The sequence below is a fragment of the Sardina pilchardus genome, chromosome 8, assembly GCF_963854185.1.
Source record: "Sardina pilchardus chromosome 8, fSarPil1.1, whole genome shotgun sequence".
Classification (NCBI taxonomy): Eukaryota; Metazoa; Chordata; class Actinopteri; order Clupeiformes; family Clupeidae; genus Sardina; species Sardina pilchardus.
Genome location: NC_085001.1, coordinates 20,637,198 through 20,651,393, shown reverse-complemented (window position 1 = coordinate 20,651,393; position 14,196 = coordinate 20,637,198). Strand labels below are relative to the sequence as shown.

Genomic DNA, 14,196 nt, shown 5'->3' with positions numbered 1-14,196 from the left:
ACTATGCAAACCAAAATCACAATTTGTAAACATAGCCCAAATGAAGCTCTAAACATTGCCAGACTTATTCACATACCCACACAGCTCTTAATGCTCAAGTCTGGCTGATCTAAACACCACCCCAGGCACCCATCGCAACACTGGTGAGGCCGCTATAAGGAAGTGGTGTGAACATGTCCGTGTGCACCATGCGCTTGTGACTGACCTGTGAGTCCGGTCTGCCTCCCACAGTTCTCCGTGCTGAAGCAGTCCCGGGAGTCAGAGGAGCAGAGGCTCCTGCAGCAGCAGGATCAGAGCGAGGAGCTGCAGGCCTTCAAAGACAAGGTGCTGCTGACATGCTTCTCCAGATCTGGAGATGTTTATTAAAAACCTGCGGTTTGGTTAAACAGAACAGAAAAAAAAACCTGGAATTGACGAAACAACCTAATTTTTGCACATTTGTGAAAGTGGACTTAATGTAACGGTTTGCATCTGATGCTGATACTGACCATCTCCTCTTTTGTTCTTTTACAAGACCTGATCAATTGTCAACAGTTCTATATAACCACACAATGGGATTCTTTGTTTTACTCATCCATGTTTCTCATTCTTCCCCCCCTATCCCTCTTTCCCTCCATTTCACCTCTCCATCGGTCAGTACTCCGCTCTGGAGGGCCGGGCGGTGTCCATGAGGCAGCAGTACGAGACCCGCGTGGCGGAGCTCCAGAGGCGTCTAGAGGAGCAGCAGCAGCAGCAGCAGCTGCAGGAGAAGGAGGAGGAGAAGCCGGAGCAGGCAGACACCGCAGTAGAGGTGGGCAGAGCAGCTCCTCCCTCATGTCCACAACAGTATACTGTATCTGTGCACAGCAGAGATCGGAATTGAAAACTTGAGAGATTGTCAAGGGAGTTCAGGGAAAGTTACTTTGGGTTCCCCATTATGAGACCTCAAGAGGTTGATTTAGTTGATTTATCTTTACTCAATCAAAGCAAAACAACTGCATTTGTATTTATTTTACCTGAAATACACAATTAAACAACATGTCTTTTTAATGTTTTAAAAAATGGATTTATAGAGTTTTGGAAAAGAGCTCTTCATATCTTCTCCGTGTTGTTACCCATGGCTCTGTATGTGGGGGTTGTTGTCTGACACAATCTCCTGGCTTTGTGTTATGATTGCAGGTGAAGCGTGTGATGAATGGAGTGTTCCACTCACTACGGGGGGAGTTTGACCTCCATGAGTCCTACACGGGCAGTGCCATTCTTGGTGTTCTGGTCAGCACCATTAAGGTTTGTAACCCCCACTATCCCTCACAGGACTACAACCTAATGATCTTCCAGCATTAGTTTAGTTTGTGAGTAAGTCAGAAATGTATTTAGCCAGGGACGTCACTTGGATTGAAAGACGGCGGGCTTAGCCCCCAGGTTTTTAGTTGATGAATAATCACACATTAAAAGAGCTTCTTTGATTAATGTATTATTGGCTGTAGAGAATCTATCAGGACCTGTTATATGTCTCAGTCTCGCCTTCTTTAGGAAACTGATATTGCATCTTGCTTGTTTACGCTAGCTAGCGTTTTCTATAGCTTAATTATGTTAAACCTTGTCTAAATTACGGTAGTGCTAAAATGGGCAACTACAATATATCCTTTTCTTTCCCTTAAGTAGACGTTAAGCAATTACAAGTCATTAGCACTTACAGGTTCTTACAGGTTCACTCTGTGTGTTCTCTGCTAATCCTTCTCCTTCTGCTTGTAACTCGGCCGACGGTTCAGGAAAGCTAACGTTGCGATGAACCCAAGCTCACCCCTAGTGAACCCTATAGCTCACCCCTAGTATAGCCCCTTGAGCCCACCCACCTGTTTTGGGGAACCAACCAGAACTATGACTTGTAATAAAATAATGATTTTATAATTTTTTTTTAAATTTAAATTCATAGTCTTGTTTTTTAAGTTAAGTGCATGCCTGCAACTATTTGCTTTAACCAATGTCCCTCTATTTAGCTTGACTTTTTCAGGCGTACAGTAAATGTGTCAAGTGTAGTTTGGTACTACAGTATAGTCTGTGGTGGATTTAATCACATAATGTGGACTGCATGTCATTTCTTATGTATGATGTATTTTCATACATTGTGTACCATTCTGACATCCTTCTCTAGAATGTAACCCTACAACTCCTTGCAAAAAGTGAGAAGACTTCTGTAGAGCAGAGTCAACAAGAGGAGGAGGAGGAGGAGGAGGAAGAAGAGGATGAAGAGACTGAAGTGCCACCAACCACACAGATGAATGGGAAGAAAGAGGAGGAGGATGATGAAGAGAAAGAGATTGATGAGAAGGATGTGGAGAAGAATGTGCAGAAAGTGGAGGAGGAGGAGGAGAAGAGTACACCTCCAGAGAGAGAGGAGGAGGAGGAGAGGACTACACCTCCGGAGAGAGAGGAGGAGAAGACTACACCTCCGGAGAGAGAGGAGGAGAAGAGTACACCTCCAGAGAGAGAGGAGGAGGAGAAGACTACACCTCCAGAGAGAGAGGAGGAGAAAGTGCCTGAAGCCATCAGAGATGCCGTGGCCACGGACAAGCAAGCGGAACAGCCGGGGAAGGCAGAAGAGGAAGTCGTCCCAGAGAACAAGGAAGTGCCCACTCACACTGACCAGGAAGCACAGCACGCAGAGATCGTGACCAAGCAGGTGACGGTTATGGACACTACTGCACCAGCGTTCTGCCAGGCAGACAGCCAGAGTGCCACAGAGACTGTAGACCCAAGCAAGGCCAAACCCCGAGAGCACTTAGTTTCTGAGGAAGAGGTAAAGCCACACCCTCCTACCGACGCCAGCCCTGACAAGGACACCGGGAAGCATAACAAGAACATGTCCAACCCTCTAGGGGAAGCTGTTGTCACGGAGACCAGATCTGGACCACCCACTCAGCCCCCACCACCTCCGCCAAGCGTCACACAGGCAAACACGAAGGCCACTACATCCAACAGGTACAGGAAGACTATCCAACCCCGATATCGATCTGCTAATTCGCAATTTCCAAAAGGCAGATGCTAAGAGAGGAAGGGCTTTGTAAATGAGCTGTTATCAGTTCTGACATACCGTGGAGTATGGAGGTTGATGATCCCACATTGTATTTGCATGGTGATAGTAAGTCTTATTAAATAGCCACCGCCTGGCCCATTATTTCATCAGACTGATCATATTCTAATCATCAATTTCATTGTGGTGTCTTTATAATAATAATAATAATAATAATAATATAGAAATAGCTTTGAAATCAGCAAAACTAACCCATCCCAGTCTGGACTGCATGCTGTCTGTATTTCTTAACAATGTCAAAGTCCCACCCCACTTCTCTAAACTCTGATACCCCCAGATTCTGTGTGTACTTACTGTGGACTTGTGTCCTCCATGTCCATCTATTTCTCTCCCTGTGTCCGTCCGTCTGTCTGTCTGTCTGTGCGTCTGTGCGTCCCTCCTGTGTCCTGTGCTCTCTGTGCTACTCTCTCAGTCTGACTGGGGGAGTAGAGAAGGAAAATGGAGAGGAGCCATTTTTCAAGAAGGCCGCAGCCCCGGTCAAACCCCCACCCACCCCGACAGAGGACGACGATGACGAGTTGGTGAGGAAGAATCTGCCAGGGCCCCCCCTGACAGGCTCTCAGATTCCACACACTCCTCCCCCCCCCCTCTAACATCTGTGTACTTACTCATTAGTAATGGTAGCAACAAAATCAATGCTGATCATCCCATAGACTGATTTGACCTGTAGTTCTAAAACACTGTTGTGAATTGTCTTGTGATCTCGCTATGCAGAAACACCACATAGAACTCCTCAGGACTTACACCCTCCTATTTGGGAGGTAAAATGGCAACTTATTTTATGTTGCTTGTGTGCATTTCCCCCATTTACTAATGCATGTCTATCTGCCACGTTTCAGAGTATGAAGGGAAGACCTCCCCCTGCCCCACTGTTTGGAGATGACGACGAGGACGAGGATGATTTGGACTGGCTGAGCTGAGCAGTGACCAAAAAAAAACTGCCTTTAAGGAGGCCAGGACAGTTCCATGGTATAGCAGCCTGTTGGCAAACAAGATGAATTTCCATCTGATTGGTTGGATGGATGAAGGACTGGGTCGGACTGGAGCTGAACCACCGCTGCTGAATGTCACCATGGATGTAAATCAAAGCACCAGCCACAGGGGACGTCCTATGATTCACTAGCACTCAGATCAGAGGGAAAGCAAACAATCTGTGGCTTACAGGTCCTGACGGTTGAACTGAAGGTCATTCAGAGACAGAAGGGACTGTGCTTGACTGGTTTGCTGCTTCTTAAAAAAAAAAAAAATCATGATCTTTCACTTGGTAGCTTGTCTTAATTCTCAAACAGCTACCACTGTTAATGTTTTTTTTTTCCCCACAGGCACTTCATAAAACAGCTTTTCACTTGGAAGATCATGGTTACTGTACAACAAGCATTATTTCTGACCACAAAGCCTTTTGATATAACATACTGTAGGACAAACAATGACATTCTCACAAGACCTGTATGAGAACGAAAAAAAACAAAAACGTTTTAAGCCAGAGTGTGGCTATGCTGATTACTAGTCCCGCTTTTATTCTAAAGCCCAGATGTTAATTTAATGTGTTGACTCATGCATCTTTTCCTTACTTTTTGTAAAGAGGATTCTTGAGATTCAACAAATATTTTCAGTATTGTGCTATCTGTGCTAGCTGGCAAATGGTAGAATTTTACCGATTTTTTTCTTGCTAACAGTAAGTAATGTTGATTAATAAATAGAATACTACCTTTCAGAATCTAGTATTTATCTCCCTTTCTCCTTAATCTTCGGTGCATAATGGAAACAAGGTGTGTTTGTCAGAATCATAATTAAAGAGGCACTTTGAGAACCATTCCTTGAAAAATATCACTCATCTCCTTTAATATTTTAGCAACAATTAGTGTGGAACCGTTATTGGGATTATAAATAAAAGATAAAACACAGGGGGGTCAATAAAGGAACAGAATATACAGTGATACAATCCCTAATGAGAATGAGTATTCTGAGGTTAAGTGTCCATCCCTGAGCTCCCAGTAGACAACATTTTAAAGGATTTTTATTCACTCTTGCCCCTTAAACAAGTGCATCAGGTAGGCTGATATGCCAAAAGAAGTCCCGTCCCTAAAGACACTCCATAGCCCTCTGGTCTTGGCTTCAAATCATCTCCCATCCAGGTTCTTGGAGTGCTAGTTGCCACAGAAAGTAAAAGAATATAAAGTCAAAGAAGGGTTGCTCTCTCCACTTCATTGCACCGATACTCTGTATGTGATCAGACTTCATCGCAGGTCCAACGTTGTGACCGTGGCGTCTGTGATTATGATATGGCTTCCTTCCTGTCATAGCAAAGACAAAGGTGGAAGAAAGCACTTTTTAAATGCAACTCAATTGCACCATTCAATCACCAATACAGCCATTTAAACTGTACCGTATTTAACACTGAAATTCCTAGGGTTATGGTTCATATTTTTGAAGAGTATTCAAAAAGATAGTGAAACTCACAGCAAAGAGAGGAGGGTGTTTGGCGTGTGGATGGAAGCCCTTTTGTTTACAGGTAGATATCTCCTCCATTCCATGGTCTGTCAGCCTGAAGTATCCCGTCCTGCCAGAAAAGCAAGTCATGCAGTGTCAAGAGGAATACGTTGCTTTTACGTTGTGTGACATTTTTTTTATTAATTTACTTTTTAACCACAATGGCTTAGCTTGCTTTGAAGTGTTCTACTGTTCATCATGCCAAGGGACTGTGTTGTTGAGACTTACTCGTTGAACTTTGGGGAGCACACAATAGCGATGGCCTCTGGTAGCATGATTTGGTAGGAGCAGTGAGTGTGAAGATCGACGCTGGATAAGAATGCCGTCTGTGTAGGGTGCGTCTGCAACACATGAAATTCCAAAGTCATATTCAAAGCACCAATCAGGTTCTCTTCATTGATTTATTATAAGATACGTAAGCATCTAGATGGCACTAGGCGGTGTTGATTCTAGAACTTTAGAATGAAAGAAACTAAACTGCCTAAAAAAAAGAACATCTGTGTAATGCAACCCAAGCCACACCAGGCATTAAAATGAAGAGTCTGCTGCAACAATTAGGTTCCACATCCATGGAGCTGGCAACACCTGCCGTGATAACAGTGTACATTCAACAAATTTAAATCCGTCTCCTAAACCTATTTTTCCACTTCACAAACAGAAAATGTGCACTCCGGAAGTCCTTGGCCAAGAGTAAATTGGGTACCATTTTTGACTGTGCGTGCACTGCACATATCCACACACTCACATGAATCCAGCCCAGGGTGATGAGGTCATACTGGCCCTGGACCAGGAAGAGCTCCTCCTCATTCTCCGTGTCACAGTAGTCTGGGCCCCCACACTGCTTTGGCACTATCACATGGGTTATTGTGAAAGCGTTCCTGGTCTGGAGGGGGGGGGGGGGGGGAAACACAGTGTTGTATACATTTAAGTGTATTTTTAGGTCTTGATGAAGACGGTCACTGTGGAAGGACATACAACTGGAGACGAACTGGTAGAGTGACTGACAAAACCTAAGATGACAAATGCATGGTAAAAGCCAGAGGAGGCACATGACAGAAGGCAGAGAAGATTTCAGTGACTTACCAGTTTGCCACAGAGAATTCCACAGGTTTCCACCGATCTGATAGTGTTGGCATTGGCGGTTCTCAGGAACTGGCTACAAAGCTCTGCTGGCACAGTCAGTTGCCGTAGCCCATCGACCATCATATCTGTGCCACAGAAGAAATAACAGGATGGAAATTCACGGGCAAGAGATCAACAAAAATTCAGAACTTCATTGCTTCATAACTATTGCATATTGCATATCAATTCTAAACTCTTAAAGTAAGTTAGCAAGACAGTACTTCAGTGTAACATGGGTCTCAAGTATCCATGACTGGCATTCACTACTGACTTTACAAAGAAACCTAGGAAGCCACTTTAGAAAGAGATGTTTTACTGTTGCCAGATGAGATGAGAGATCCTGGCTTGAGAGACCGGTCAAAAGCAGGAGGCGATACAGGTGTCCGCGCAGGGTCACCGGAGTGGTTGGCGCTGGGGTACCCAGGACTCTGTGCCGGGGAGGGCGTGGACTGAACCGGGAGCGGAGGGCCCTGGATCCCAGGGAGGAGTGGGGTGTCAGTGGTGAGGGCGCCAGCGGTCGGTGCGTTGAACTCCTGGAGGACCCGCTTGCGCTCCTTCTCCAGCTCCTGGCGGTGGATCATCTCCTCGAAGGCACTGAACTGCTCCTGCTCGCGCTGCCTTCGCTGCATCTCCGCCACGCGCTGCCTCTCCGTGTCCAGCTCGCGCTGCCGCGACAGCTGCTGAGCCATGGCGGCCTCCTCCGCTTGCTGTGAAATGACCACACACACACCTCTATGTGTAAGCTTCAGAACAGACCACAGCAACAACACCCAACCATCACCACACCATCACACAGGGTATTTTTATTTGCTAGCATGAATGGTATGGCTAGCAACTTGTCATCCACTTTATTTCCTTTATTCACTTTATTTATTTATTATAACACCCACATCTAATAATAAGAGGAAATCAGAGAAAAAAATGAAGAATTGGTGTTAAACACATGGACTGGTATGAGAAATGTCTAGCTTGAAAGGAATAGCTAATATGGTGTTAGTTTTTTCTTCAAAGCACTCTCAACATGGGGAACACAAAGTGTTTAAAGCCAACTGCTGTTATGTTGTTTCGAGGACAGAGGCAGGAAAGGAGCTTACTTTTCTGACTATATAGTCAGCATACTCTCGCTCATATCTTCTGAGGATATGTTTCTTAAGCTCTTCTGCTTGAGGAAAGGCAATCTCCTTGAGTTTCTGTTTTGGTGGCAAAATGGATAAGAAAGCACACTGTTTTCATCAGACATGAAATATACATCAAACACACACATATATGATGAAAAATTGGTGTCATTACATTCAGGGTACATCTGTTGTGAGTGGTTGTGTGAATGAATAACATACACTCACCTTTAAAGTGTCTTTCTTCTCAGGAAAAACTGAATTCTTATACTCTGGATGTTTTGGCAGCCTTTCGATGAAAAGCCTGATGGAATAAAATTGACATTTCCATAAGTTCATATGCCACCTTTGACATGCATGTCGTGTAACTTGTGTCTCCCTCAAACACACCGACAGCCCCCAGCTCTTACGTGATGTATTTATTATAAAGGATGAAAGCGTGTTCTGTGTTCCCCTCCTCAGCGTAGGTGTGGGCCATCCGAATCATCTCCATGCCGGAGCGGAAGTATCGACGAGCGGGAACGTTCTCGTTGACGTCCACAGCGCTCCCCTTCTTGACTAAGGCACGCACCCGCTCCTCCGGCGGGAGACTTGGATCCGTGTGGTCCAACATGATCCTCTTCGATCAGAGGAGCTCTTACTTGGACACCTGAAATGCACAACTCCATCAATAGAGTGTCAGCCTCAATAAAGATCTAGGTACATTTTGTACACATTGGAATGAGTACATCAATAATTACTTGGTGTTGTGCAGATTGTAATCACTAAGGCAAACTGGCAAATAGGCACATGGCTGTAAGTCAGTGATTCACAAACTTTTTCTGTCATTCCCCACTTTGGAGGTGGGACATTTTCAGCTCCACTTGACCCCATCAACCCCGCAAAATGGTAACGTTCAAATCCTTTTTTTTTTTTTTTTTTTTTTGCATTTTGGATCAGTTACATTTCCCATCTCGGTCCTGCTCCTCGAGCCCCACCTGTCATGTCTCCATTCCCCTCTGGGGGCCGACCCACACTTGCTGTAAGTAACTCTCTTGATGTTCAAAGGTGACCTACACTTCGAAAACTGCTGTAAGACTTTCAAAGGTTAAGTATAAGCAGTTGTCCCCGTTTACTCCATATAGTATAGGTGTACATCACACTGTCATTGAACTGAAGTTTCTAGTTATTATCTGTCTAATCTGTAGTGCCAGTTGTGCAATAGGTTCAGTTGTAAACCCTTGTCAGGGAGCTCTTTTGGTCATAGAGGATTGCCTTTGATAAGTGATTAAATGCTGTTGCTCAATCCAACGAAAAAGGGGCATGTGTGTTCTCTGAGCATTCCACGACATGAACAGAAGGACAGGTAACACCAGCAGAGTCACACAGGATTCAAGGTAGCCTACTATCTATGTTAACAACACAACCAGTGTTGCACTGCATTCTCTCTTGTCATCTGGGAAATCCAGTTCCGTGCTTGAAACATGAAATAATTCAACGATATAAAGCCTGTTGTACACCACGGCCACTAACATCGGTCGATGAGCCAAAGGCTGAGTTTAACGTAACTCCATTTGTAGGCAAAATGTAAAGTTATTCTGTCAAATACAGCATGTCAACCAACTTAGCCAGCGCTACAACTATATATAGCTAACTTGTCACCAGGCTGGGTGACCAAATCTCAGCTCTCTCAACATACCTTATGCAAGTAAGACCTACAATTGAGATTCTAGGGTGATATCCCCCCCTGTCCTTAGTCATTTTAACTAACAATAACATTAAACGGTTTGATTTTAAACAATTTCCAAACAACCATGCTATCATGCTACTGATGTCGATTGCACAGAAATCACACTTACCTGGTTGTTGATAGATCACGATAGCCTACAGCGCACTAGATCTGGGAACGCTGAGTTCATTTCTCTGTGTAGGTAGAATTGTTTATCAATTAAAATAAATCCTGGTCATTTATTACTAAATCCCAAGAGATTGGTATAATATGCGTAGCGTTGTATGGACAGAGCAATGTTGAATGTGGTCGATTTTGGGCTGAACGCGGATGGACAACACCAGTTTACGCGGAAGAACGTCGAACCGGAAATACGCAATGCTCCCACGCTCGCCCATTCAAAATCTACAGCACCTCTCCAGTCCAGACTCCAACACTCCACTCACAATGAATCTAGTCCTCACAGTCGAACATCTTCAGCAATATTGCAAACAACTGTTCTCTGATATTAAGCATTTCTATAATAATCTATATTATCACAGAGTTAGACACGATTAGGCCTATGTGGAGGCACTCTGTAAAATAGGATAAACATTAGCTTCAGCCCTTATTAGACATTCTCTGGTTTCAGTGAGTTTCTATTTTACAGCATCATCAAGAATGGCTTGCCCCATCACTACAATCCAAATAATAACATATGAACAAAATTGTTTATTTTAAACCTGTACATCCGAGATTATTTCTAAAGCCTCCTTTAGATAGGATTTAGGCATATTCTACAGAAGGGTTAACTTTTTATGTTGGACAATAATTCATTTGCTCTGTAAGCAGCATTAGGCAATTAGGCACTCTTTTAATTTCACTGAGATACTCGTCTCAATGCGTTTATGTTTCCCTCAACCACCAGGATGGTGGGCCAATCAGTGACAAGAGTGTGGATTACATTAGCTGTGTAATGAAAAGTGTCTGTGGTGAAGCAACAGCAGCGCCTTAACACAAAAATGTAGGAGGATTGTGTAAATGTATATAGTAAAGGTAAATACACTGTTTCCTGACTGCCAATGTTATTTATTATCAATTTGTAGAGGTTAGGGGAAGTAGAAAGTAAAATACTGCTTGATTTTTTTTTTAAAGGTGTCTATAAAAATTCTTAATCATATTTTACAGTAAAAGCAACAAATACCTGAGCAAAGTGCATACATCTCTGATATGAGCCATAGGAGTGTAGAAATGTTTTCCCTTGAAAAACAATATCGCTGCTCTATCTCCCTGTTGCCGCACCACAGTCACATTGTCCTCCATCGCAGGACAGACACTTCAGGGCTGTGCTTCGGTAGGCTTTCCACACAGTGGGATCTTGGAGGCACACAGTTCCTCCACCTCTCTTCTCCTCTGCCTTATTGCGGTTGATGTCGCCCACACAGACCCAGCCACCTGCACTTCCAGACGCAGCCGTAGTGCTGACCGCCCACTTGGAGTGGTCGTCTGTAGCATCAAAGGTGAACCTCTGCCCAGGGGCAAGCTGCTGGACGTTCAGCACCTTCCAGCTACCGGAGCAGTTTGAGGGCTCAATCCCAGTGGAGCGCTGCCAGAACTGAACCAGCAGGTCGGACTGAAGAGTAGGCGCCACCCAAGAGTGATAGAGATCTTCATATGTGACAGGAAAACATGAATTAGACACATGCTCGACAGTATAGTATCAAAAAGTAGTGAATGTGTCAGTCCAACTGATCTTCAGCTAATTAATACGTTCACATAAGAGCTAAATGAAAATGTCTACATCTCTGGGGGTAGCCATTATGCATATATCTGTATTCAATACATGCCACCATCTATCTGTATATATGTTAAGCCTACATTGCAGTCACTGGTAATATTTACCGTTTGCAAAGGTTGCTCCTTTAGCAAAGTCGATGAATGTAGTCCCACCCAATGATGTGAGTGACACGCTGCGATTGGATACTTTGGGGACATCATGTGCAAGACTGGCATTCCATCTCTGTCCTTGGCTGAGCTTACACAGCTGGACCATGGATTGCACAGAAGAGGCGAGGGAATCGGGAATATGGCAGTCAAAGATGTGCGGATGATTAATCTGTAACTGTTCCCCTATAAGAAACAAAGCATACACTTTCATATTGACATGATTGGTGGGTCACAAACAGTTATGTGTATGCATAGACATCTTTTTCTAGATCTTCTAGATTCTCAGGGTTTGTATCTAAAAGTTTATTTTCTGTCAGTACACTGAACACATATGTGTTGACATAATGTTTTAGGCCAACTTTTCTCCAGAGGGCACGCACAATTACACTTTTATTGATACACATTATGCAGCTCACCTATTGTCTGGAAGCGATCCAGGGGGTAGGTGACACAGATGAAGTTCTGGCCATTCAAAACACCACTGTCTGGGTATGAAAACTGTCCGACTTTCTTGGGTGGGGGAAAACGTGGTGTGCTGTGGACCAACCAATAACCTTGCTTTTTGTCAAACAAGACAACACCTGAAAAAGGGAAATAAAGGAGAACTATTATAAAATATGGCAGTGAAACATAATGAGGTGTTGTGTGTGTGTGTGTGTGTGTGTGTGTGTGTGTGTGTGTGTGTATAATGAGGTATATTATAAAGTATAATGAGAGAACATGAAGCAGAACCATGACTCCACTTTGATCAACAAGAGCGATCCCCAGTTAACTAAACTAAACCACAGTGAGCTCAAACCATCATCTCTTGCTAGCTGATGTTTCTTAAGGCATCGGGAGCAAGGATTCAGGGAAAACTGATGCTGCGTCAACCAAAAGGAACTTCCTTTTTTTCTTACAAGGATATGAAAACAAGAACCAAAACCAAATACCAGTATTGCCAAAGAAAAACTGTCACATGATAAACTCAAATTCTTTAAACCTTTTGCTTTTTGGGGTAAGATTTCAACCTTACCTTTGGTATGACCTCCACCTCTACCAACATTTTCAGATGTTCCAATCCCAGGCTCTGGTGCAGGAGGCTGATCATTGTACAGTATGTAGCCCTGCTCAGTGCTCTATAAAAAAGGTGGTGTTATTATTGTTGCACTGAGCAAGAGTAGGAAACATTGAAAACACTGTTGTAGCCTATTAACTTCTTATTTTCTAATCATAAACTAGGATTGTCCATTGACTTATGTATTAATATGCAGTAGTGTATGTATTTGCTGACCGTGTATAGTTGTCCAAGAGTCCGTCCCAAGGCTCCTGCACTGTCATTCACCAGTCCTTGCCCATCAGCCCATCCCTCACTCCCTTGGCTCATGAAAAGATACTTCAGCCCCTCAAAACGGGTCTTATGGTGAGGGAGTTTGTAGAGATAAAACCTGCATTGGATATAGATATCATAATATGCTATTTGCATCATAAAACCCAGAATTATTTTCTTACCATTTGTTTTTATCATACTGACCAATCCACAGCTTTTCCCAAGTCATCGTAGCACGAAATAGGGTCTGCACTCCCCTCTAGCGTTTGGTAATGTAACAGCAACAGGGCGAGAGCAACAGAGAGCATGACCCACTAATAAGGAAGCAAAACATACGCAAGTAAAATAATTAATCTTCTGAAGAGTGCTAACATGACAGGGTACATTGCATTGTTACTGGGTGACAATTTATATATACTGTGTGAGTAATTCATTGTGGGTTGCACAAATTTCATCTGATCAAATCCAAAGCGACCGAAACAAATTGTGGTGTAGGCTAGTTTGCAGCTCGAGGAAATCACTGCCACACGAAGTTGTCCGATAATGTATGGCTCACCTTTTGAAGTTGAACCGGATCGGAAATTCGAAGAGTAAAAAGTCTTCAGAAGTTAGTTTGGAAGTCTGACCATATAACGCCCTGTTCATTTGTGCAGTCCATCCGACACATTGAAACTACTCACATCATTATTTTGAAGCTGTTTGACGTCATTCTTGGTCGAAGTCATGTGATCAGGTTGCTCACACGCATGTTGTTGCCCGGTTTTTAACATAAGGCCTATTCGGACGGGATTAGTTTTATGGGGTGACATCAGGTAAAGTAATAATTAGGGTGATATCAGCTAAATTGGGCCACTTTTTGGTAAATCGCTTGGGACAGTAATACAATGTTATCTATGCCTTTTCCAAGTGTTTTTATAATTAATAATGACTGTTTTTCATACTTTTGTGTTGAAAGTATGTAAAAAAATATAAGTATTTAGGCCCTACAGTTCTTGAAACATCAGCTGTGCCAACTTTTTTCGCATGAGCAGTTTCAGGTAAAATGGGCCAGCAGCTTCAGGTAAATTGGGCCAGTCTAATTTCAAAGGGAAATTATAGTTAATTATCCATTTTAATTTTTAAAATACAATTGCTAATACAGCCACATAACATTTAGACTGCATTAAACAAACATATTCATATGTGGCATTAATAAAAACACATCGTGGGTGCAAACCCATGAGCACTTAAAAAAGTCAATTTTGGAACCTGACTGATGCCAGTGGTGTGTGTGTGTGGGTGTGTGTGGGTGTGTGTGTGTTTAGAACAAATGTGTAAATTACAAAAATTCACATTCAAAATTGATAATCGATATATTCAAAATACTAATATTACTAACTAATATTACTAGTGCGTGTGTGTGTGTGATAAAAACATTTTTCCTTCTTGTTTGCCATACTGGTGGTGGGGGGAG

At 43.2% G+C, this 14,196-nt stretch overlaps 3 protein-coding genes across 6 annotated transcripts in view; 1 reads left to right on the top strand and 2 right to left on the bottom strand.

Moving 5' to 3' along the window:
• Window positions 1-4,886, top strand: part of fkbp15b (FKBP prolyl isomerase family member 15b) — a 15,011-nt gene extending 10,125 nt beyond the window's left edge. For 2 of the 4 annotated variants that reach the window (XM_062543184.1, XM_062543182.1), the window contains exons 24-29: window positions 232-324; window positions 638-790; window positions 1,159-1,266; window positions 2,135-2,961; window positions 3,486-3,594; window positions 3,913-4,886. In XM_062543184.1, coding sequence (XP_062399168.1) covers window positions 232-324; window positions 638-790; window positions 1,159-1,266; window positions 2,135-2,961; window positions 3,486-3,594; window positions 3,913-3,993 — 1,371 coding nt within the window. In that variant the 3' untranslated portion in view covers window positions 3,994-4,886. The remainder of the gene's footprint in view (window positions 1-231; window positions 325-637; window positions 791-1,158; window positions 1,267-2,134; window positions 2,962-3,485; window positions 3,595-3,912) is intronic. The other 2 variants (XM_062543185.1, XM_062543183.1) reach the window with 2 other exon arrangements.
• stambpb (STAM binding protein b) lies at window positions 4,882-9,923 on the bottom strand. The gene is made up of 10 exons (XM_062543189.1): window positions 9,639-9,923; window positions 8,211-8,449; window positions 8,029-8,104; window positions 7,780-7,875; window positions 7,002-7,392; window positions 6,647-6,771; window positions 6,309-6,446; window positions 5,792-5,904; window positions 5,534-5,633; window positions 4,882-5,367 (listed from the first exon to the last, which is right to left on the bottom strand). Exons 2-10 carry the CDS (start codon window positions 8,411-8,413, stop codon window positions 5,311-5,313), a joined length of 1,299 nt encoding a protein of 432 aa, XP_062399173.1. The 5' UTR covers window positions 8,414-8,449; window positions 9,639-9,923; the 3' UTR covers window positions 4,882-5,310.
• A 369-nt stretch (window positions 9,924-10,292) lies between these two features.
• Window positions 10,293-13,460, bottom strand: LOC134088958 (deoxyribonuclease-2-alpha-like). The gene is made up of 7 exons (XM_062543190.1): window positions 13,300-13,460; window positions 12,948-13,057; window positions 12,708-12,861; window positions 12,450-12,552; window positions 11,851-12,015; window positions 11,390-11,617; window positions 10,293-11,155 (listed from the first exon to the last, which is right to left on the bottom strand). Exons 2-7 carry the CDS (start codon window positions 13,049-13,051, stop codon window positions 10,770-10,772), a joined length of 1,140 nt encoding a protein of 379 aa, XP_062399174.1. The 5' UTR covers window positions 13,052-13,057; window positions 13,300-13,460; the 3' UTR covers window positions 10,293-10,769.
• Between the last annotated feature and the right edge of the window lie 736 nt (window positions 13,461-14,196).

Coding starts and splice junctions, on each gene's coding strand:
- stambpb (XM_062543189.1), bottom strand. CDS start 8,413: ATGTTGGACCACACGGATCCAAGTCTCCCGCCGGAGGAGCGGGTGCGT. Junction 7,393..7,779: donor CTGACTATATAGTCAGAAAA/GTAAGCTCCTTT, acceptor GTCATTTCACAG/CAAGCGGAGGAGGCCGCCAT. Junction 6,447..6,646: donor GAATTCTCTGTGGCAAACTG/GTAAGTCACTGA, acceptor CCCCCCCTCCAG/ACCAGGAACGCTTTCACAAT.
- LOC134088958 (XM_062543190.1), bottom strand. CDS start 13,051: ATGCTCTCTGTTGCTCTCGCCCTGTTGCTGTTACATTACCAAACGCTA. Junction 12,862..12,947: donor TTGGGAAAAGCTGTGGATTG/GTCAGTATGATA, acceptor TATCCAATGCAG/GTTTTATCTCTACAAACTCC. Junction 12,553..12,707: donor CTCTTGGACAACTATACACG/GTCAGCAAATAC, acceptor CCTTTTTTATAG/AGCACTGAGCAGGGCTACAT.